The 26250-nt window shown below is 33.9% G+C and overlaps 1 protein-coding gene and 1 non-coding gene across 2 annotated transcripts; one reads left to right on the top strand and one right to left on the bottom strand.

The window, feature by feature from the left end:
* Positions 1-4512: 4512 nt before the first annotated feature.
* On the bottom strand, positions 4513-11479 carry LOC119193835 (protein ANTAGONIST OF LIKE HETEROCHROMATIN PROTEIN 1-like). Its single transcript, XM_037447597.1, has 2 exons — positions 9642-11479; positions 4513-8734 (listed from the first exon to the last, which is right to left on the bottom strand). The coding sequence occupies exons 1-2, from the start codon at positions 9752-9754 to the stop codon at positions 7858-7860; spliced, it is 990 nt and encodes a 329-aa protein (XP_037303494.1). The 5' UTR covers positions 9755-11479; the 3' UTR covers positions 4513-7857.
* Positions 11480-12796: 1317 nt separating this feature from the next.
* On the top strand, positions 12797-20580 carry LOC115441408. Its single transcript, XR_005111962.1, has 2 exons — positions 12797-12803; positions 18571-20580. It is a non-coding gene; the product is annotated as an uncharacterized LOC115441408 (transcript).
* Positions 20581-26250: the final 5670 nt, after the last annotated feature.

Raw genomic sequence — 26250 nt, 5'->3', positions numbered from 1 at the left:
ACATGTAAGACTTCTATTAAATGTACTAGTTACATAATGATGTAGGAAACTTTGATTTCAAGGGATGTGACAACCCTAATATTTATAAATATTGTACTCTTTGCAATAAATGTAAGTTATGTTAAGATTTAACATTTGTGTTCAAAGGTAATGTACCTGTTTGATATAAGTATTGTACTTTGTGAAATGTGTAGTAATTTATATTGCGGTTTAATGTTTGTGGTTGATGTTGATTTTACTTAAATGTGTAATCTAGAGTGATTTTATTATTCATGTAAGAGTGTCTGCCGTTATTAATCAAAGAGTTTAAAATATCAATGTAGTGTCATATTAGTATATTTGCATTGTATTCCTTATTAATTATTGTATTAATGATGCCTGTAGCTGAAGCCTAGTTTGTTTGTGGTGATATTTTATTAGTTCTACTTGAGTCTGGGGCCAGACTCCAGAGGATGGCCGAGTTGTGGGGAATATCTGATCGTATTTTGAGATAATTATAAAATGTTCTTGCAAGCGTATCCGATTTTCGGGGCATAAGAGAAAGGTGAGAGTGCTTTCTCTCTCTCTCGCGAGCAATGGTGGATACGGCAGACGCTCTGGCGTGCGCGCAATCATGTAATTAATAATTAATTGGGTCAAAAGTAAAGACTTTCAGTGGATTCCACTTCTTTTATTTGCCCGTCATCCCTACAAACTTAAAATTCACGATTTCACTTATCAAAACAAAAAACTACTTATAACACTCCCTAATTACATCGCTGACTCGAGCGAACTGGTGGCATTACGAACATATTCCGAGACCCTCCGAGGAGTGAAACAGATGGAAAGTTTTCCCTAATACTTTCTTAACAACGACCGCTGCGCCACTGTTGCCGCCATAACCACTGTTTCTGCCTTGATCCTACAATTAAAGAATGTAAAACATCGAATGAGATGTTAGCTCTCCTAAAATCTATTATTCAGCGCAAAAATATCAGACCAGAAATAACGCTACGAAGAAATCTCTTGACACTGAAACATGATGGTAGTACTGATGTGTCGGATCGTTAAAAATGTATAATATTCGCGGATACGGATCTTTATTTTCTTACTCAAAGTCCATGGATTCAAGATTATTAAGTTTGTATTTTTAATTTAAATATAATTATAGTAATATTTTTGCTTTGCTTAATTTATTTAGTTAATACAGTCAATAGTTTTTTGTTTTATTTCTTTAATTCAGCTATACTCTAAGTGTGTTCCGCGGAACCCTAGGGTTCCGTGATACCTCTGTCGGGGTTCCGCAAGAATTTAGAAAAAAAAATCAAAACACCTCTCTCTGGTCGCTCCGCGGCCGCGCGGAGACAAAACGCTATGAACGTTATTTATTTGTATTTGTAGAAACGTGTGTTACAATAGCTGGTACAATATCTCATAAGTTTGGTATCAACAATTTTATACTTGTACAACCCGTTCGCTCTAAGTTTGCCGGTCTGTGGAATGCGCGTACCCTCCCCCACGTGACAACAAAACTTATAATGTGTCATAGTTTTACCCAAATATGTACGTACACAATTTTTATTGTTACAGTTAAATAAAAAATATTTTTATATTATGTTTTGCTGACGCTACTTTTCGAACATCATACCTATCGCCAGCGGCAAACTTAAAACGAGCGGGTAGTATACTTGTGAGCGCGCGTATAAAAACAATTGTTTTATTGTCATCAAGTATTTTGCTTCCCAAAAGGGTTCCGTCATTTAAAAAGTTTGAGAACCACTGCTTTAATTAACATAATTAATTGTTTATTGTTTTATTAATTCGATTTCAATTTTTTGATATTAATAATTAGTAAACAATAATTTCAATGGAAATAAAACTGATTTCGGAAACGCTATTTTTGATCAATAATTTATAAATGTATTTTTTTTTGCAAGTGACGTCACACTACAGAGGGGGAAAGTCTCATAAATGCGACCAGCCGTGACAAGGTCGGGGGATGGGGCAAAAAATCATTAAATTCGTGTGACGTAATTTATTGATTATCTCTAAGTGAATATGATTCTTTAAGCGATTCATCTACAACAAATTTATTGCCAATTAACTTTTACTCAAGGTAAGCTAAATATATTGTTGAGTTTCCCAGAACGTAAATATTCATTTCGAGGTAATGCTAGTACATCGATCTCTTATAACTTAAGACGTAATACTCTTGAGACTACAGTTTATGCAATGCGCCGTGGTGAAACAGAAGAATTACCGATAAACTTATCACAACCTCATTGCTCCAACGCAGTGGTTTACCTACAAAGTAGTTTATTTATAAAATAGAAAATAAATCAGCATCACTTTTGTTACTAGCTAATAAGCCATAACAGTCCACTATAATTCAACAATAGTTCACAATATACAGTACAGAGTAACAAAATGAATTTAATGATACTGATCCAGACTCGTATTTAACAGTTTCTTGTTCCTATCGCTGTTCTGGAAAAACATCTTTATCTGAAGAATCGGAGATAGACAGTGTTATTATACCACAACAACAAAATTTTGTCCAAAAATCTGAAAATTTATCTGACGAGAGTTACATCGCCATAACAGTTATCGTACACCTGGAGATAACGTTAAACGATAACCTATTAGACTAGTCTTCCTCAATAACAGGAAAACATTGAGACAGTATAATGTCCCTTTGTATTTAGTTATAAGTGAAACCTTTGTAATAGATTGAGATAAATATAAGAAACTAAATAAAGTCTTCAGTCTTGTTCAGCTCCTCAAGCTGTAAACATCTGCTTGTATAATTTTTAAAAAAGCCTATTGCCGTCACCTACAACCTAACTGGCGCAGTCGGTATCTCGCGATCTGTCGGCTCGAATATATTCACACCAAGTGTCCGCGGCGCGAGCAAAAGAATCCTACGGTGAAGACAGCAGCAAGCGACAGCAGCACAGCAGCGAGAAGAACAAGCTCAACTTCAAGCCTATCGTTGGCAATGCTCGTGGGGTAAGCATTTTACTCTGTTACTCCCGAGATCTTTCAAAAACCTATCCTTACCTAGTATATGAGTGTATCTCTTGCGTATAGGACAAATTTTTAATATCACTTGTGATATCCCAGACGTTTTGATTCGTTGTTGAATTTCCGAATCTACCAGATAAAAATGGCTGGTGATAGAATTCACACGATGAGAAACCAACTTCAGAAGCGAAGCCTACTCCAATCGAGTATGGCGCACACGCCAAATTGTTACCAAGTTACGACGGTAACACCAGAACATTAACTTTCTATATCGAAGGTGTAGAAACGCATTAGATTTAATTGCAAACAGGAATGATTATATCATCGCCTGCCTTATTAGGAATAAGTTAACAGGGAAAGCTGTTGAAACCCTCTCTAAAAACCCAGGTTCCAAAACCTAGAAAGATATTAAACGTAATTTGCAGAAATAAATCGGTGAATTCCGCACGGAAATCCAGCTAGTGCAGGAATTAATGAACATCAATAGAGACAACAATTCATTAGATGCATTTGGTGATAAAATTAATATTAATGAGTTCACTAATAGCAACAGAACCTGATAGACGTGTATATTACGAGAAAATGGCATTAGAAACTTTCTTAGATAAATTGAACTCTATTACAGCAATATTAATAAAACAAAAGAACGCCGAAAATTTAGAACAAGCTATAACCGTAGCAAAGCAGGACGAATTAAATCTCAGGGCTAGACGCAATCAACAGAGTAAACCTAGCACTAGTAAACCTAATACGTCTAACAGATCACAAAAAATTTCTAATACTAACAAAAAATAACATTACTCAAAAAAACCTATTACAGATTCAACAGACCCAAATAAAAAGAAAATGCATTACCAAAATGAATTACACAGCGATGACGACGAACAAACATCGTCCGAATCAGAAACAGAGGAAAATCCATCCGAGGAAACTCAGGATGAAAATTTTCTCACAGACTTAATAGATCAGGTCACAATATAGTGTTTATGAATAACATCCATAGCTATAATAAATTACCTAACATCTACATTAATGAACTTGTTGGCAGATTTTTATTAGATACAGGCGCTTAACAATCATTTATCAGCCCAAAAATTTTAAAAGAAAAGAAAAGTTTAAATTTCAGAGTAAGAAATGAAACACACTATATAAAAATAGCACACGGAACTTCAAAACATAAACAAGTAGCTTTTATAAAACTTCCAAAGAAACTTTTTAAGAAAGATATTACTCACAAATTTCTAGTGTTTAGCTTTGACCCAGATTTTATAGGATTAATTAGGACTAGACCTTTTAGTTCCACTTAAATGCAAGATAGATATAAAAAACATGCTACTACGAACAGAAAAGGCAGTCATACCAATCAGAGATGACATTAAAACACATAGTATAATAGCACCTAAATCGGAACAAGTAATAAACCTATCATGCAATTACAAAGAAGGAGACTATTTCGCACCAGAAAAAAGCACAAAAAAAGGTTTAATTTTCCCAGTATCAGTAGTATCAGTAAGAAACGGAAACATGCTCACAACAGTAATCAACACATCTGAAAAAACGATCAAATTTAAAAATAGTTATGACCTAAAACTACAAAGCCTAGACTTCAGCAGAAATAAAAATGGCACAACTGAACCTGCACACGTACACAACATAAAAGTAAATAGGAAGGTAGACCACAAACTAAAAGAAAATTTAAACAGAATCAGGACAAATCACATGAATATAGAGGAAGAACGCGAAATTAGAAACCTTTGCTTTAATTACCGCGACATCTTCCACTGCGAAGAAATACCATTGAGAAGACTATCAGATAAGAAACTCATATATGTACGTAATTATAGACAAGCACCAAAAAAAAAGGAGGAAATCAAAAAACAAATAAATGAACTCCTTGAACAAAGAATAATACAAGAGAGCAATTCCCCGTGGTCTTGCCCAGTACATATAGTCCCTAAGAAACTAGACAGCACTGGCGAACAAAAGTTCAGGTTAGTTATAGACTATAGGAAACTCAACGACAAAACCAAAGAAGATAAATATCCATTACCCAATATAGACGATATTCTCGATTGATTAGGACAAGCACAATACTTTACTACACTAGACCTAGCATCAGGACATCACCAAGTTGAAATGCACCCGAATGACATAGAAAAAACCGTTTTTTCTATAGAAAGAGGACATTATGAATTCCTTAAATTGCCCTTTGGTCTTAAAAATGCACCTAATACATTTCAAAGACTAATGGATTCTGTATTACGTGGTATAGCCAACGTACTTACATATCTAGACGATATCATAATTTATTCTACATCCCTTCAGGAACACCTAGACAAATGCAGACAAATTTTTGACAGATTTTGTATAAATAACTTAAAAATTCAGTTAAATAAGTCAGAATTCCTACAGAAGCAAGTCAAATTTCTAGGACACCCACTTACAAACGAAGGTCTTCAGCCTAACGAAGACAAGATAGCAGCAGTAAAAAAAATTCCAATACCTAAATCACAGAAGGAAACAAAATCATTCTTAGGTTTAGTAGGATATTACAGAAAATTCATACAAGATTTCGCCAAACTCACAAAACCATTAATAAAATGCTTAAAAAAAGGCAGTAAAATAAATATAATACCCGAGTATACTGAAGCATTCGAAAAATGTAAAGAAGTATTAGTAAACGCACCTATTCTGCAATACCCAGACTTTAGTAAACCATTCATTCTTACAACAGACGCATCAGATGTAGCTTTAGGCGCAGTACTATCACTAGGTGATCTAGGATCAAACAAACCAATAGCGTACGCCTCTCGCACACTATCGGACACAAAGCAAAGATACTCTACAATAGAGAAAGAATTGCTTGGCATAGTATGAGCAATTAAATATTTCAGATCATACCTCTATGGCAAACGATTCACAATATATACAGATCATCGTCCACTGACATTTAAAGACCCAAACTCTAAACTTACACGATGGCGCTTAAGATTAGCAGAATATAATTACGACGTACAATACAAGAAAGGTAAAGTCAACACTAACGCAGACGCACTATCTAGAGTCCAAGTAATGCACCACAACACAGTAAATCCGTAACCTAGCACATCAAGTTACGACGCAGATTTAGATGTTAACAATATTGCACTACCTAACGCACCTTAACGGTGCGTTAGGTAGTGCAAGGTTAGTAGTGCAACACAGATTTAAGAGCAATTTTAGGCACACTCATACCTACAACACCGGAAGTAATCAGCCAGGTGATAGAACAACAGCCTAGCTCAGTAGACAATCAAACAACCACACTACCTAGTACACCCAATCCTTCTCAATTAGATACATCAAAAAAGATAAAGATCTATTGATAAAACAACAAATAATTCAATTTCTAAAAGAACACACCATCCCAGACAGGACGTTCCACTGTTTTTTCCATCACGAGGAATATTACCCTTTATTTTGCAGAGTTTACAAGACAGTATTTAACAACCGCGGTCCTAAATTAATAAGATGTATAAATAGAGTCACCCTAATAGAAAATATTTCCGAACAAAACGACATAATAAGGAAATATCATGAAGGAAGAACAATACACAGAGGTATACAGGAAACATACAAACACATTCATAGAAACTACCATTGGCCTAACATGTTAGCTACTATCCAAAAATTCATAAACAAATGTGATACATGTCTAAAAAGCAAATATGAGAGAAATCCCCTAAAACTACCACTTTCACTGACAGAAACACCACATAAACCGATGGAACATATGTTCATGGATTTATATATCAGTGGAGGTACAACATTCCGAACAATAATTGATAATTTTACAAAATATGCACAAGCAATAGCGCTTACAGCCTCAACCAGCATACACATTGCTGAAGCACTCTTGAGTATATTTTCAATAATACGAATACCAGACTCTAAATTCGACAACGATGTTATCACAGAAGTGTGTGCTTTACACAACATAAACATACAGTTCACGAAACCGTATATCCCGAACTGAAATTCACCAATAGAAAGACTACACTCAACATTAGCAGAATTAATTAGGATACAAAGAATCACAGACAAAGACGACCCCGTTAGCTTAATGAAATATGCAATAATAGCATACAATAACACACTTCACTCCGCTACAGGCTTTACACTGTAGGGACACACTGTATGTTGCTTGAAATTAATATTTTGCTGAACGTACATTTTGTAGCTGCGCGGGAGTGTGCCCGACAGCCGTAGTCAGTCGTTTCCCGTCACCCGCCACGCTAAGCCATACTAGACCGTTGGGCACCGTACACTTATTAAGTACGAAGTAGTAACTACAGTAACAAATGTATAAGTGGTGAACAATATAGGCTGGTTTTAGTTTTACGCCGACGGCACGCGCACCGTCAGCGCTGATGGCCGAGATATATGGACTTCTAGGAAGCGTTTTTAAATGATGCGTACCTATCAGCGCGCACAGTGGTCAGCGATGATAGCTACGCGGCCGTACGCGTCGCGCGTCGGCCCCGCGTAGCTGTCGGCGCTGACGATCGCCCGAGCGCCTCTGCTTTCAGTGAGCGTTCTAGCGTCGAGCGGAGCGGACGTCGTCAGCGCGTACAGTCATGGCGAATCGCGAAGTGGATACAAGTCGAGTTATCGATGAGGTACGCCTGAGGAAGAAATTGTGGGATGCATCCGATCCACTCTACAAAAATAAAGATGCAAGAAACAAAGCCTGGGAGGATATTGCGGACACATTGTTCGAATATTTCAGGAGAAGAAAAACAACAACTTGGTTTGTTTACTTTCTTATTTTATTATCTAAATACCTACACTACTACAGGATAAAGCCTTTTCAAGTTAAAATATACACGAATCTTGCCAGGGCACGCTTCCAATAGGGCTAACAAAGTACTCAGCAAAATGTTCTCGCAGAGCGTGTCCAGACCTGTTTGTAGGTACAGCTGGCAGGTCTACCATACCCTCAATTGTAAGTGTGTCTTCTATACGATAACCATCGCGAAGTCTTATAAAGTTATGCAATACGCAGCATGGTTTAACTATATTCTTTGTAACATCAAAACTCACATTAATAGGTGTATGAAACACTCTGAACTTGTTTGACATTATACCAAATGTAGATTCTATGTATCGTCTACTACGGCTCAGTCTATAATTAAATATTTTTTTCTTGTGGGTCATATTGGATCGTGCATATGGCTTTAGAATTTTATTGGATATGCCAAAAGCACCATCACCCACAATTACATGTTCAACTGGAGTATTTGTTCCAGGCAATGGCTTCGGTCTAGGAATATTTAAAGTGTTTTGTTCAAGGCTCCTGTAGAGTGTACTGTTTTGAAATATAGTCGAGTCCGAGCTTTTCCCATATGCTCCAATGTTTACATATGTAAAACAATAATCTGCATCGCACATAGCCAGCAGAACAATGGAGTAAAAATTTTTATAGTTGTAGAATATTGATCCACCACCGGTTGGATTTACGATTCGGATGTGCTTGCCATCAATAGCCCCAATACAATTTGGAAAGTTGGTCTTTTGTAGAAAACCGTTAGCAATATTTAGCCACATATCAGGTGTATTTGATGGTATGCATTCATTGTGTAGCGTGTTCCATGTTACTTTACACACTTCGTCCACGATCTTACTGATTGTTGCGATTCCCATCCTAAATGAATACTGCAAATCCGTATATGTTCGACCCGTAGCAAGAAATCTGAAAATAAAAAGGTTTTATTATTTCAGGCAAACTAGTCCAACAAAGATGGAAAACAGCCCGTGATGCGTTTTTTAGAACAAAGAACGCAATGAAAAAAACGCCTTCTGGAAGTGCTGCACCAAAATACAAAAAGTACATTTATTATGACGAATTAAGCTTCCTAGCTCCAACAGTTGAGAATGAAGTTGATGAATCACTCAATGAAACCATAGCCTCCCCTTCCCTTCCCTCACCCTTAGCAAATATAGATAACACATTGGATAGTATGGTATCTTCAGAACACTCTCAAGATTCTGATATATTCACGCAGCAAGTTTTTTGTGAGCAGAATGACCGTGGTGTTGATTCACCATCATCACAAAACCTTGGCTGGAAAAGAGAAAAAGAAGGGCCCCGAAAACAAATCCAGAAAGTTCTCCTTTTGAAAAGAATTATTAACTTTATTAAGTAATCAAACACCAGATCTTGCCGCAGACGACCTGGCTTTTTCGCTTCTTTAGGTCCAATCTTAAAAGTTTTGATGTAGGACAAAAGCTGGAGTTTAGATCGAGAGTGCTGCGCGAAGCCACGAATATTCGAAATTGGAACAGACCAAATAGCTCAAATAGCTCTTACTCTAATGACGCAAGATCTACATTCGACACGTATGCATCATCATACAATTATCAGACTCCAGGTTACTCAGGGTACGAAACCAATGATGCAAATCCAGGTAACTCTGGTTATCAAACAGCTAGACGTACTGATGAATAATTATATTATGTTTAATTACTAATAATATGTAATTTGTTTTTTTGTCTTTCCTATAATATGAAACATTATAATAATAAATATGTTGTTTTGTTACCTACAATTTACCATGAATAAATATAATGATAAAATGAGTAAATATATTTTTTCTTACCTTAAAGTCACCATTAGTCGTTCAATCGGTGGTATAGGCACGATTCGTAAGCTGCAATGGACCAGTTTATCCTGTATCTTTGCCAGTAATTCGTCAAAAGTTCTAGTTGACATTCGAAAGTAATTAAAGAATTTACTTTCGTCAGCCCTCAAAGTGCCATATAACAAGACAAATTCTCCTGCAACGGCTCTCTGCTCAATCAATGGATGAACATGGAGTCTTCGTCGTCGCCGGTTTTATTTTTTGGGATAGATAGTACAAAGCAGCAATAATTAACACACTCCGCATTTTGGTCGTCGTCTGTACAGTATGGCGGTCAGTACGATACTAAAACGAGCCACGCTGAGCCTCAGCGCTGACAAACTACGCGCTGAGCTATGAGCGCTGACGGTGAGCGTGCCGTCGGCGTAAAACTAAAACCAGCCATAGACTTTATTATTTCTCTGGTGAATTTTATTTATGCAACCTTCTGATAGTCAAGTGAAGGGGTTATAGAGGCAACACACTAATACAGCATTAGTGGTCCAATACCAGATAACCCACAAACTCCACAGTGGTGACCCCGACAGAACACAGGACAATAAAGTTTAGTGCGTCCGTGAAACGACTCAACTCAAGTACGGTACGGCTAGCGTGGTGACGTTGTATTAATTTAAAAGGCACGATACACGATGGAACCGCATAGATCAGTCAGCAGCAGGTGTCAAGACCGCAACAAAAATGCAGGTAGACTTAGCAGCAGTGACGATATCGTCAAGATTACCGGAGTTTTGGACAGACCAACCGAGGTACTGGTTTTTGCAAATTGAGGCGACTTTGAACTCTCAGAAATTATCTGACCAAGCTAGACATGATCTCGTCATATCCAAATTGAGCAAGGCAGCCATAGGACAGATTACTGACTTACTAATGCAACCTCCGGAAAGTGGAAAATATGACGCCATTAAGGAAAAGTTACTATCCACATATGAAGAATCCGCCACTAGACAATTACAGAAATTACTGAGCGAGATGGAATTAGGGGTTGAGGAAACGAGTAGTAGCCAGCGCTGGACTAGAGCAATCCGTCGTAAGGGTACAGTCCACACCGCAGCAGCAGCAGCAGCCAACCTACTGAAGTATAGTGAGATAGTAGTGTATATTGTGTTGAGTGATAAATCGGAAACTTATTAGTTTTTATTATTATTTATCGTACGTACCAAAACAAACCAAATTCTTTCGATTTTGTGTAATTTATATGTATTCAAGAATTTAAAAGTGTCGTAGTAGTGTTAAGAAAGTTATGTACGGTACACCTATTCAAAACTTATTTTTTTTTAGCAATCATGTCGCAATGGATGATACAAACAAAGTTCATGCAATATGTATAAACAATGTTATGTGCGCGTGACGCTGAGTTGTTATTATGGTATTATGTTTCGTTCGCTGAATTGCAAGTATGCAGTTTGTAATACTAGAACAGTAATTGTGTCTTTGTGTAATTGTAATTATAAGTTTATCAATTTGTTATTTTATAAAAATGTTTATAATGTTTGGCAAAATTTTGGGAAGGATGTTATGTAGTACACTGTATGTTGCATGGAATTTATATTTTGCTGAACGTACATTTTTTAGCTGCGCGGGAGTGTGCCCGACAGCCGTAGTCAGTCGTTTCCCGTCACCCGCCACGCTAAGCCATACTAGACCGTTGGGTACCGTACACATTCTAAGTACTAAGTAGTAACTAAAGTAACAAATGTAAAAGTGGTGAACAACAAGACTTTATTATTTCTCTGGTGAATTTTATTTATGCAACCTTCTGATAGTAAAGTTATAACGTCTGATAGTTAAGGTTATAGAGGCAACACACTAATACAGCATTAGTGGTCCAATACCAGATAACCCACAAACTCCACAACACCATTCGAACTATTATACGGACACACGCATAGCAGAAACCATAGAGATAGAATAGTATATAGAGTTGACATGCGAATAATAGTAATAATGAGAAAAGGATAGATTTATAACGAAATGTGTATTTTGGTTTTAAAGTAACAGATATCTATGTAAAACTTAATATAATTATTATAAATTTAACATATTAAGAAGGCGAATTCGAAAGTTATGTCACTGGGATTAAGTGGCCACTTTGAAGTAAACTTTCAATTTGTCCGGTTAATACGCCCTGTTGAGTTACCAACATTCACGACTTAAAATTACCACTGTTGAGGAATATATAATCTTAACATATTCGTATTGTGTACTATAATAATGATGATGTCTTTATTGTTCAAGTAGTTACAAGTACTTTTCATTGTAACCATTGTTCATAAATATTCAGTATAAAGTAGAGATGTGTGGATACAGTATACAGTAATCACGAAAGAACTAGACCATTCTGCAGTAACAACGTGACAATTTGTGTAGGTACAGACAAGGACACAATTATTAAGCAAGCCATAATAAATGTATCGCTAGTTGACTATATTATGTATTAAATATTCATACTAGCATAATCTATGTTGAGATTAAACCACTGCATATATTAAATAATATTATAGGATAGTTGTACTAATTTTATTATTTAAAATATTCACCAGAAGTGCGAAAATTCGCATTAAACTTACATTTTATCAGTTCGCGCGCTTATGAATTTGTTAGGAAAACTTTTAAAACCTGTCTTCCTCATGTCCGAACGCCAGCGCGTTGGTATGAAGCTATAGACGGTGAGCCAGGTTTTTCTACTGAATCGTTAGAAGCATTGAAATTATTATGCAAAAGTAATCCGTCACATGTAGGGTTGCCAACCATACTTTATAATAACGTATCTTACTTTATTTTTGGTAATTATACTTTATACTTTTGCATACCAATAAAGTATGTGAAAATACTTTATTTTCAACCTTTACTGTGAATGCGCAAAATCATGAATAAGTTGGGTACCTAATATTTAACGGCACTAAACAGATTATGAAAACGATTTTTAATTACTGATACGAAATGCTAGATGTCATGTCGGATGTGTGTGAATGTGACAGTGACAGATGTGACGTACATATATGTGTATATCGAATTATCGATGTTGTTGAAAAATTTGAAAATTGTACGTTGTTTTCTTCGATGTTGTTTTTGTTTGTTTAATTCACTATTATTAAAGAAAACAATTGCTTATAATGACGAGTGAGTCTGAGAATGAAACACCAGTGACTCCTAAAAAAGCTAAAATGACCAAAGTCTTACAAAAGTATAAACCTGAATGGGAAAAAACAAGTGATCGTCAAAATAAAAATAACGCAAGATGTAATATCTGCGGCGTGAATTTTACAATCGGTTCAGCTGGCATTGGACAGGTATGTTTTGTTAATAAGTATGTCATATTTCTTTTTCTTTCGTACAGTTACTTACATTTTTAACCTACCTAAACTAATTCATTACTCTTTTTTATACATTAAAAAGTTATTACCTACATAAAATCTATAATTTGACATTAAAATTCAACTATTCACTTGTAAACAAATGAGTGGCCAGTTTGTTAGGTGATGGTTTGGTTTGTTATATAATTACTTAATTGTTTTGCATATTTGAAATTTAGGTTGCATTAACAATTTTGCTTTATTTATTTTAATCCAAAGTGTATGAATAATCAATAAATTTTCTTGCTTACAATTTTAAGCATGGGTATGGGAAGCTATTTTATTTAATTGGGTATTTATTTTTAAATATTAAAAGATGATATTTTTCATTCTAATTGTCTGAATTAAAATAAAATGTTTATATTCTCCTATAATTTACTTAAGTGTGTTTGGATAAAATTATTTTTTTCTGATATTATTCTAAATTTTTTCCACTATATTATTCAATTGAAGCATAATTTATTATTCATTATTTATGATTCAGTATTATTTTTGAAATGGTGATGGTTTAGTATGTCTGGTGGTAGTTTCTGTTTTCTTTCTTTCTATAGATTAAGCAACATCAAAAAACTCAAAAGCATATGATGAAAGCTGAAATGAAGAGAACATCTGGTGCATTACAAAATGTCCTTACACCAAATACTAATTGTCCAGGATCTAGTGATGATAACAATATTACAGCAGCGGAATTAGCATTAACTTTTCACACTGTGAAACATAATTTATCTTATAATAGTATGGACTGCATGAATAAATTAAACAAAACTTTATATGTTGATTCCAAAATAGCCAATAAAATACGCTTGGCAAGAACTAAAATGGAAGCTTTAGTAACAGAAGTATTAGGTCCATATTCTGTGGAAAATGTCATAAATGACTTAAATGATAATGTGTTTTTCTGTCTCCAAACAGATGCATCAAATAAAAAGAATATTAAATTATTTCCACTTGTAGTGCAATATTTTTCAATAAATGAAGGGATCCAAAATAAACTGTTAGATTTTTACGAAAATTCAAATGAATCTGCGGATGGCATGTTAGAAGCCATTAAGAAGTCTATGGACTCTTACAACCTGTCATTCAATCAAGTATCAGGACTAAGTGCAGACAATTGCAATGCCAATTTTGGCATACATCATTCTTTGTTCACAAATATTAAAAAAGAAGTGCCACATCTAATAAAGGCAATTGTCATGCACACATTGTGCATAATACTGTGAAACATGCTATGGGCTACTTGATTTGTGACATAGAAAATATTGTTTTAAAAATATATAGTCATTTTTCTGTATCTGCTTGTAGAAGAGATGAATTAAAAAAATTCGTTTCTATGGTTGATGGAGAATTTCACGAAATTAAACGTCATATTGGCACTCGCTGGTTATCTTTACTTCCAGCCATTGACACCCTTTTGCTTAATTGGGAACCAATATGTAATTATTTTATAAGTTTAAGTGATGATTGTTCAAGAATTATACAAGAATTATTAAAGCTTCTTAGCTTCAGATCAAGAAGGGGAAGTTGTTGAAATTTATCTACACTTTATAAGCCACATGCTGAATATTTTTAATAAAATAATAAAACGTTTGGAAGGAAATGAGGTAACTATATTGGATGTTTATAATATTATGTGTAATTTAAGAAACGAATTAGAACAAAGAAAAACTGATAAGTATTTTGGTTATGAAACAAAAATGAGATTGCAAAAAATTGAAAAGTCATCACACGAAACATTCAATACAGTTATCAGTAATTTTTACTTTTATTGATATGAGCATAAGTTATTTGACAAAATGGTTTGATTTTAGTGAAGATAATTGGCTTTCAATACTTCCTAACATGTCTTTGAAAAATGAGATTAAATTTGAACATTTTGAAATGGTAATTATAAAAGCCAAATTACAAGACAGATTAAATATTACAATGGACAATTTATATTCTGAGACAATCACACTTAAAGAAATTCAAAGAAAAATTACAAATAATGATAAAGAATTTTCAGAGAAAAGTACAGTTGACAAATGGCAATATATTCTTAAAAATGATTCTGATAGCTTACCAAATATAAAAAAAAATATTTCTTATTTACTCTCTATTCCCGCCACTTCAGCTTTCACTGAAAGAGTTTTTTCAGTAATGAATCTCAAGTGGCGAGAAGAGAGAAATAGAGCGTCAATAAATTTGATCAAAAACGAATTGTTTATTTATTTAAATTTAAATGATGATTGTCAAACAAGCTTTGAAACATTTAAAAATAACAAAAGATTGTTAACAAGTGCTAAAAGCACACAAAAATACGTTTTTAAGACAAATAAAACATAAAACTTGAAAAATACTTTTTTTTCTTTCAAATACTTTATTTTTTTCCTCTTCAAACGATTGTATACGTTTTTTTTTTGGAAAAAAAGTTGGCAACCCTAGTCACATGTGAATTAAACAGTGATGATCAACCTATAGCTAAAGAAGCATTAGTTTTTATGCTCACTTGCATCAATGGCAGTTGGAAGCTACCTGTGGGGTACTTCCTCGTAGACGGAGTTACTGCGGAGCAAAAGGCTTCGTTAGTCAAGTCGTGCTCAGATGTAGTAACCGAATGTGGGGTTGATATCTTTTCTGTAACATTTGATGGATGTGCAGCAAATTTTTCTATGGCAAAAATATTAGGCTGCAACATAGAAACAAATTTTATTAATCCAGTTTTCTTTCATAAAGACAAAGAGTTAGTTATATTTCCTGATCCTTCACACATGTTAAAATTAATAAGAAACACCCTAGACGATAAATTAATTTTAACTCATGGAAATGGTGACTCTATTTGTTGGAATTATATAGAATTATTAGTGGAGTTACAGGAAAAAGAAGGTTTTCATCTAGCGAATAAAATACGAGGTTCTCACGTAAACTATAAAAAACAAATTATGAAAGTTCGGTTAGCAGCACGATTATTTAGCGAGTCTGTTGCGAATGCTTTGGAGTTTTGTTCCAAAGAATTATATATAGAACAATTCGGTAATTGCGATGCTACGGCAAATTTTATTATAAAGTTTAATATATTGTTCGATATATTGAATACGTGTAATTTAAAGGCTTATGATTATAAAAAACCACTAATGACGAAGAATTACGACAATATAAAAAAAAAATTGGACGAAATGTTTGATTATATTAAATCAATTAAAATTGGAAATACCAATATTTTAGTATCCAATAGAAAAACCGGTTTCATAGGTTTTTTTTTATTAAATATTAAAGCCATTTTATTTCTGTATGATAAATTAATTAAAACTAACCGTACAGAATTTTTGAGTTCATATAACTTAGCCAGAACCACCTGGAGATATTCTTTAGTGCCATTCGAGCAAAAGGTGGCTTTAATAATAATCCAACCGCTGCTCAATTTAAGTCTGCTTACAAAAGAATGCTTATACATGGAGAACTCAAACATTCGACCACCGGGAATTGTATTCCACTTACAGATATACGTATATTAACATGTAACGAACCCGAACTGGCAATTAATAAAACGACTAGTCGCAGCAAATTAACCTCCGCAGATTTCGACAACATACAAAAAAATTTAGACACTGAAAATGTTGTATTACCTCCAGATTATGACTATTTGGCAGATCCGACTAGGCTGACCGAATTTGATGAAAAGGTTATTGTATATATTGCTGGTTTTATAATGTATATTTATATTTAACCATATTTTATGTATTAATGCATATATTCTTGGAAAATCAAATAAAGTGCGAGCAGTGCCTTGAGTCTCTGTATAATACTGAAAAATTGTGAATAGCCTCCAATTTAAAAAAGATAAAGGCGGCTTACGATATCCGTCACGTGACCTTATTTATTTATGCACTGTAGCTGAGGAGGTATATAGAAAAAACAAAAATATTTATACGAAAGACGTGATGCATAATCTACTTCAGGAATGCATAAAAAAATGTAGTGGTAAAAGATTGTTTGCGGAAGTTCCTCATGACTTTCCAAGTGTTTTTATTAACCACTATCCAATGTTAATTAAAAGTGTATGCAAAAAATACTTGAATGTCAGGCTACCTTATTCAACCAAATCTTATGTAGATAAAAAAAATAGTATAAGAAACTTGTACACAAAATTAATTTTGTTTAAGGGCCAATAACTAATATATGAAATATTGGTTTGTTTGTGAATATATCGTGAACCACAGATCATATTTTGATCCATTTTCCCTGATTGATGGAGCTCCTTCCCGAAAAGTCCTAGTCGCGGGTGCAAAACTTTTGCAGTTATAGAAAAAAAAAATGCTTCAATTATTTATATATTTTCCGTTTTTATATAGACGTAACTATAATAAAATTTCACACTTCTAAATTGGCTTTTGTCATAAATACTAAAAGAAGTAAAAATCTTATAAATTATAATGATATACTGTGAAACTTCATTCTCTACCACCACGACTAAAAAATATGCATAACGCTCTTATGAAATTATTTAACTATTTATGATTTGTTTTTAAAATTTTTTGTAGCTTTAAAATTAGACTTTCGTCAAAAGTCGCAACTGAATTAGCAAGAATTGGGTAAAAATTATGGTAGTTAGTAACCCAACAAAGTACATTGTGTAGGATGTACATTCTATCTGTCCCTTTCGGGTGTACGCTCTTGCCATATCTACCTAATACTTTATCTAAGGCATAAACCCCTTAGAACTTCACTGTCCAAAGGAATTTTACCGAGAGTACGTTCTGAAACACAAACAAATACTGAAAAATGTGCAGGACATAATAAATAAAAAAACTTACTGACAACAAACGACAGGTAATTAGTAAAGTGAATGAAAACACGGAAACGGCACCGTTCAAAGTAGGCGACAAAGTTTATAAACAAGTAGGAAAAACAACACGCAGCAATAAATTAGAACCTAAATATCTAGGCCCCTACACAATTGTTCGCATACACCCAGAACAAAGAACAGAAATAGTGGGAAAGCATGTAAATGCCAAAACTATAAGAGTCCACTTTCGCTTACTAAGGCGCCCTGAAAATGTTTCAGGAACACCATCGCCCTCATCACAATGCTCCGGTTTGCCGCAAGCACCGCAGTTTTACAGGCAATAAATAATCACAACGGAATATTAATTCTAACTGAAGCGAAAGCACAATACCAGATAGACACATATCAGTTAGCGATAATCTACAACACATCTAGCTTAAGATATATTTACATAGATATATGCAGTAATTATTATACCTTTAAGTTAAAACATAATGATCTAAATAACACGTATACTATTAAAAACCAAATAGAATACATGATAAATAATATAGAAAGTAAACTTCAATTTTTAGGATTAGAAATCATTGGTTTCAAATCTAGCTACAGACAGAAAAGAGGCTTAATTAACGGACTAGGCTCGGTTATAAAATCAATCACAGGCAACCTAGATCAGGATGACGCAATTAAAATAGCTCGCTCAACAATAACGCAGGGAAGCAAATAAAACAGCTTGGCTTGGCTATAATGAAAAATTTCATGCAGGAATAAGAAAGAAATCTAAGGCACATTAAAGAAAATCAAAAAGAAATATATACTTCTATAAACAGGTATACAGAACAGAACACTGAATTAGAGATAAAAATATTAACTATGATCATATTTGAAGAAATAGAAAGGTCGTTTCAATAGCTTTACGATAGATTAGAAACATTAGAAAATGCAGTTACGGTTTCACACGTCGGTAAATTGCACCCTAGTTAATAGACCCTTCATACCTTATAGAAGAACTTAACTTTATTCAAAACACAATAGACGTTAATGTAGCATTTGACCCTAACATCAGAAATATACACCTTTGGGAAACGGCAATAACAGTCAAAGCATACAGTACCAATGGCACCTTAAATTTCATACTAGAGATACCCCTAGTTGCAAAACAACTTTATAACCTATTATATCTTTACTCAATCCCTACTAACCACAATATCTTCCTAATACCCAAAAATCCTATTATGATCTTGGGAAATAACGAGTTTGCGTACCGCCCCGAGCCCTGCAACACAATAACAAAAGATGAAGTTATATGCAGACACCTACAATGGCAGGACCTTAGACAATCAAATGACTGTATAGCACAATTACTACAACACCTAGAACCACATAACTGCACCTATGCAACAGCAACATATGAAGACAATATAATACAGCAAATAAAAGATAACACCTGGATTGTCGCCCTAAAACAGGAAGAAGTTATAAAAACAACGTGTGGTAACGACATTCAATATCAACGAAATAAAGGAGTTTTCCTAATAACAATAGACAATAACTGTAACGTACAAGTAAAGGAAAGAATCCTAACAACACATCAAAAATACATCAATGTAAGGGAAACAATTCCCCTACCCCGTGCACATCAAGCCCCACAAACTATGCCCACGAAAATTAAGTTACAAAACATAGAATTAGATAATTTAAAGGATGCCTTAAAACAAATAGACAATTTGGAAACAAAGGAAATAGAAACGAAAAATATTCCAACCACCCCTAGCTGGCCATTTATATGTCTATATATAATTTTAATAAAAGCAGTCTCAGGAGGAGCTATCCATAAGTTCTACAGGAAGCCTAATTCAGCGCTACCCTCAGTCCGGCAGCCAACAGAAGATCCTGTTCAGCTGCCCTTGCAGCCTTCGGGACGCTTCATTCTTAAGGAGGGAGGAGTTACATCGCCATAACAGTTATTGTACACCAGGAGATAACGTTAAACGATAACCTATTAGACTCGTCTTCCTTAATAACAGGAAAACATTAAGACAGTATAATGTCCCTTTGTATTTAGTTATAAGTGAAACCTTTGTAATAGATTGAGATAAATATAAGAAACTAAATAAAGTCTTCAGTCTGGTTCAGCTCCTCAGGCTGTGAACATCTGCTTGTATACTTTTTAAAAAGCCTAATGCCGTCACCCACAGCCTAACTCGAGTGGATAGATATTTCTGAAAAAAAAGCATGATTTTTGAATGCCATGACGATGGTTAATATTTCACGTATGACGGCGTGACTTTTAAAATCCCTTATAGATTCTGGCGATACTGCATTGCAGCAAAATTCAGAATTTTCAAAATCTAACGCCACGTACATCAACAGGACTGTACAAAATGAGTTGATAGGTGTTCGAGCAGAAATAATTCAGGAAAACATTTTACAGAATGTGCGGGAAGTAATTTTTTTTTTCAATTTTCTTCGATTAATATTGAAAAGCTAACTGGAAGAGATAACAACACTACGTTGAGTTTTGCGACAAAAGCGTTTTTGCAACTTGAAGATTTGTAGGAATGCGTCGTTGGAGATTGTATTGTTGAATAAAGATAAATTTAAAGCTTTATATAATGTCTTTATAAAAGTATTTAATATATATTGTGTATTTAAAGGTGTCCTTGTAAACGTTTTTTGTTTCTTTTGAATTCTGCCGTGTGGCATTATTGTTTTGCCTTGTGTTAAAATATATTGTTAGTCCATTGAAATGTTACATTTTTTAGGCCTTACCTTGCGTTTTTTAGAGGACGCAATTTTATTTTTTTGAAGTGTAGGGAAAAAAGTTATAAGCGAAAATCTAAAGAAATTCAATGTTAAGCAATGTCCATTGCAACGTCATCAGAACGTGTGTTTATTAGGTTCATAACACTTTTTTGTACTCATTAATACCCAAATACCCAAGGGACAATTAGGGAACAAAAGAACATCTGCCTGCTATTATTATTATTATTTCTAACCTCTCTTATTGTAAGAATAGCTGATAATATTGTGTTGAAGTTGTCGTTCAACTTATATCTTTTAGTTGTGCTACATATTTCTGTACGTGCGAATGTATTTTATTCTGTTTTTAATTCTGCTGACGATTTCGAATGATTTTAGACACGATTTTAACTTTAGTGAAAACTACTTTTTTTTTATTAGCATTTTGACTTTTAAAAGTCAAAATGCTAATGAAAAACTTACTTAGGACAACTTCAACACAATATTATCAGCTATTCTTACAGTAAGAGAGGTAAGAAATAATAATAATAATAGCAGGCAGATGTTCTTTTGTTCCCTAATTGTCCCTTGGGTATTTGGGTATTAATGAGTACAAAAAGAGTATTATGAACCTTATAAACACACGTTCTGATGACGTTGCAATGGACATTGCTTAACATTGAATTTCTTAACATTTTCGCTTATAACTTTTTATTTATAGTTCTACGACAAAATTTACTAGACCAAAGTTGTAGAGAATTTAATTTGCAATAAAAGTGTTTATACATTTTTTGTCAGATAAATAGTTTAAGAGATACATCGTAAAACCATTTCAACCCCTATTTTCAAGATGGCGGCCGTGGGACAAGGTTGGCGACCCCACAAACTTGGTTTTAGCTTTAGACTGACCCCCCCTACACTTCAAAAAAATAAAATTGCGTCCTCTAAAAAACGCAACCCCAAATGTAACTTTTCAATGGACTATGTATAGTTCGTTTAACGTACGAATTAATAAATGTGAATTAAAGAAATCTTACTCAATTTTATTTAAATATAATCATAACCCATCATGTACAGACGCGACAAAAAAAACAAAGCTAAGGCTAAATTAATTTTATTAATTGATCCTATGCCTTATGTTCACATACAAGAGACAAAAACTGGAAAGGAAATATGGGGTAATTCATCTCAAGCGTTTGAGGACACCAGTCTAACTCGTAAAGTAGGCTTATTGAAAAAAATATATGAGAATAGTGTCACTTAAAATGAAAATTATACTAATAAAACAAGTAAGAAAGTCGAAAAAGACACTAAAGGAAAGAAAAGAACAAAAACCAAACAAAATCCAAAAAAAAGATGCTTAAAAAATAATGTTCTTGGAAAAGCTAAAGGAAAGGATATATTGAAGACTAAACAAGATTCAAAACAAAAAGCCCAGAAAAAAGAGAATTAGAAAAGGCAAAAAACACAAAAATATGAATGATGATAGGGAAACCGAGTGTGAAGACGAGGATGTTTCGTATGCTGACAGTTCTAGTGATAATGATTTTGCAGAGAATCCTAGCATAAATAATAATTAGAAAATTAGAATTAGTTTTTAGACTATCGACTTCACTTCCTGTTTTTCGGCGTCTGCTGCTTTTGTCGTCGGCCACTTATACATTTCAATTAGTTTTTGTAATTCATATAATAAAGAAAAATGAGAACCTTACCAAGTGTCTTATTAATTTTTCTACGAATCAAAGATGCGCAGGTGCGACATCAACACTCATTTATCCCCACCATTTTTATTTTTTTTTCACCGAAATTTCGTCCACCAGTCGTATTTTTTCATTCAGGCAACTTCTATGATTGTCAATAGACAGTTTGACAATGAAAGGTTTGACAGTTGACATAAATCTTTCTTTCGTGGGAGCTCAGAGAACTTATAAAAGTGTACTTTTAGCCCATTGAAATGTTACATGAGGTTTACATTTTTTAGCGGACGTAATTTTATTTTTGGGACATGTGTGGGGGTTCATTAGAAGCTTAACCTCAAGTTTGTGCGGTCGCCACCCTTGTCGCCCGGCTGCCATCTTGGAAAAAGGGGTGAAAATACTTTTTTCGCGATATCTCGGAAACTATACGTTTTACAAAAAAATTGTTAAGTCATAATTTGTAGCAAATTGTTTTGCTTGCAATCATGATTATATAATTTTTTACCCTAAATAAAAAAATAAAGAAGTTATAAGCAAAAAAGTGAGAAAACTTATAAAATTTTTCTTTTTTGCTCTATAACATTTTTTTTTATACATTTTAAAAAAAAAAACCTCAGACCAATCTTGTAGATGATCTTTTAAGGAAAATTTTCCCCTATAATCTATTTTAATTTTATTCATTTAAAACGCTGTTACAGTGTTCTAAAGTTGACCGGGTTCGTCAATGCTCATAAGAATCCGGTCGAAACGAAATGTTAAACTTATTATTGATTTTTTTTTTATTGTAAATATATTCTTACAAAATTTTTGTTAAATTGAAGTAGAGGTGGCCCTTCAAGACATGTTTAGCTTACCTGACGACCCTGATTAATCGGAAAGATAATTTAGAATCTGACGACGAATTCCCAAATTTTAGTACAATTCGCCTTCAGCAAATTCTGGAAGAGTTAGATAAACCTCGTCCCGTAAATTTATTACTAGGTACCAATGCCTAGTCCGTCGTCAGTTAATGAACAGATTGATCGGCCTTGTTCACTATTACCAGTTCAGGAAGTTGATAACAATTTAGCCAAAAACACTTCATTCCGATAATTTCAGTCCAATTCTTGATTCAAACAGAAGAACACGTCCGTGGATACTTGTGGAAAAATTGATTACATTGCTTCAACCTTTTGAAGAAATAACTCGAGAACTAAGTGCAGCCAATGTTTCCTTATCATCTGTGATTCCATTATTAGCCACTCTGGAAAAGGTGATTGATGAATATGATGCATCTGACGAGTGCATTAGGAACACTATACTTGTTTTAAAACAAGAAATGAGACACAGATTTTCTCACTTAGAAAACGACATATTATTTGCTACAGCAACGTTTATTGATCCTAGATACAAAACAAAATTCTTCAAAAATCTTTCAACAAAACATCAAGTCATAAAAAATATTTTAGATTCACTTGGAGATGAGGACTTAAGTTTGCCGTCATGTTCCAAGCCAAAGCGTCCTAAAATAAGGAATCAGGATAATGAAAACTTGGGCTCCAGCACCAGCCTTTCAGAAAAATCTGTGACGTTAAAAGAAACTATGAAAATGATGATGGACTCAAGTGAAAGCGAGGAAGAACTAGATAATGATATTCCAAATCCATTAGAAGTATTAATAAAAAAAAATATTAATTAATATGTTTTGGATAAACGTATTGAAAATGAAGAAGACCCACTTCTTTGGTGGAAAGTAAATAGCAACAAATATGGCATTCTTTCTCCAGTAGCCAGAGAATATTTGGTAACTCCGCCCACAAGTGTCCCCAGTGAAAGAGTTTTTAGTGGAGCTGGACTACTTTACACACCTCACCGAAACAGGCTGCACGGAGAAAGAGCCTCCAAACTTATATTTCTAAAATTTAACATTCCATTGCTTCAATTTAATTACTAAGAATAAACAAATATAACAACTTTAATAACTAAATAGTCAACATGTTAATAGAAAAACTATATTTTGTGTACCTTCTTACTTACTTATATATCCATTCTTACTTACTTATGTTCCATATTGGGTCCATTCCTATTCTTAGTTTACATAAATGACCTGCCTTACATGGTTGATAATATGGCAGATGTAGTATTGTTCGCTGACGACACTTCGATTATTTTTAAGTTAAATAGAAGGGATGAGAATCTCGGTGAGCCACATAAAGTACTTAGTTTGATTTCTGACTGGTTCTCTTCTAATAATTTACTTTTAAATGCCGCAAAAACGAAATGTGTCAGATTTTCGTTACTGAATAAAAAAAGGAACTAAATATTGATTTAGATGGGGATAAATTAGAATTAGTTCCCTCAACGGTCTTCCTCGGGGTTTCAATCGATAGTAAATTGCAATGGGGCCCCCATATTCAAAAAAAATCTAGTAAACTGAGCTCTGCCGTGTTTGCTATTAGGAAGATTAGACAATTAACTGACGTGGCTACGGCAAGGCTAGTGTATTTTGCATACTTCCACAGCATTATGTCCTATTGTATTCTTCTGTGGGGCTCTGCTGCAGATCTGCAGACCATTTTTATCTTGCAGAAACGAGCGATTAGAGCTATTTACAACCTTCGCTCTCATGATTCCCTTAGGCAAATGTTTAAGGAGGTGAATATACTGACTTTGCCGGCCGAATATATTTTTCAGAATATAATGTACGTACGTAAAAACCTTAGTACTTTTATTAAAAACAGTGACTTGCATAGTCTAAATACCAGAAATAAAAATAAATTGGTTGTCCCTAATCATAGGCTCTGTAAAACCAATAAATCTTTCTTAGTTAATAGCATTAAGTTCTATAATAAACTTCCCTTCGAAGTTACCAATTTGACCAAACAAAAATTCAAGTGTTATGTTAAGCGTGAATTAATGTGTAAAGGATACTATACTGTATCTGATTACCTTAATGATAAGACGGTTTGGAAAGTTTGTCCTGCACACAATGACCCACCATGTTAGCACACATTAGTAATTAATTAACTGCCTAAAATGTCTTTGTTACATGTCTCACATGCTATTTTTTTATAATAATGACATTTCTATAGTTCTAATTTGACATAATCATATCATATCTTAATGAAATGTAATTTTTGAAAGACGACCACCCGATCATGTTGTGTTTGCCTGTTCAATATCACTATTTTTTTTTCTTTTCTCATGATTGAAAACTATGATTGTAAATGTAGGCGAATGCACGCTGCACGCCGTTATTTAAGTATGAATCTATGTTCTCTTTTATTTGCTATCGCTAATTTTATTTTATGCCGCTCCAGGTTTAGTCGATTGGATTTCATCTTATCCCATGTTAACGGTGATGTGCGTGCATTAGCTTATATAACTATTGTGACTATGTACAAGAAAGACCTGGAAAAAATACAAAAGAAGTACTGAACAATTGATGACAAAAAGAAAGCCCGGAGTTTCTTTCTGCCTTTCTTCTTCGGGTAGTCATCACTTAGGTAGCTAGTGAAAGGCTGGTAGGTTAGCTAGGCTAGGGCTCATGTCTTCACCGGTGAGGATCGCGACGCGTTACCCTTCTATTTCCACCTACTTGCCAGCCCGAGCTGCTTACTTCGGTTTGTACCTAGTCTTTTGTATAAACTTTATCCCTAATTTAAAATCTCCATAGTTATATAAGTGATTTTAATAGTTGTTTAGAAATAATAATTATTCTTATTCTTTGTTTTGACGTATCATAAGTGCAACTTTGTTCGCCTACGTGATAAATAAAGTATTTTATTTTATTTTATCATTATTTTTATATATAAATAAATAACTTGCAATTGAAACCAAATGTTAACATAACAAGTATTAGAAACTTTAGTTTAAAATAAAAATAATTATAATTTTGTTTTTGAAAAAGGTTTATTACAAATAGTTAAGTATTCGTTGTTTTGTTTTTTTAGTTTATATTTCATTTCTCAGATACATAAAGTGCAATGTAAAAATATAGGTACTTTTAAAGCCAAAGGTTATTAATACTTAAT

This window comes from Manduca sexta, chromosome 7 (genome assembly GCF_014839805.1).
Source record: "Manduca sexta isolate Smith_Timp_Sample1 chromosome 7, JHU_Msex_v1.0, whole genome shotgun sequence".
NCBI classification, from domain to species: Eukaryota; Metazoa; Arthropoda; class Insecta; order Lepidoptera; family Sphingidae; genus Manduca; species Manduca sexta.
Note: the sequence above shows the minus strand (reverse complement) of the source record. Positions and strands in the feature narration are given on the sequence as shown.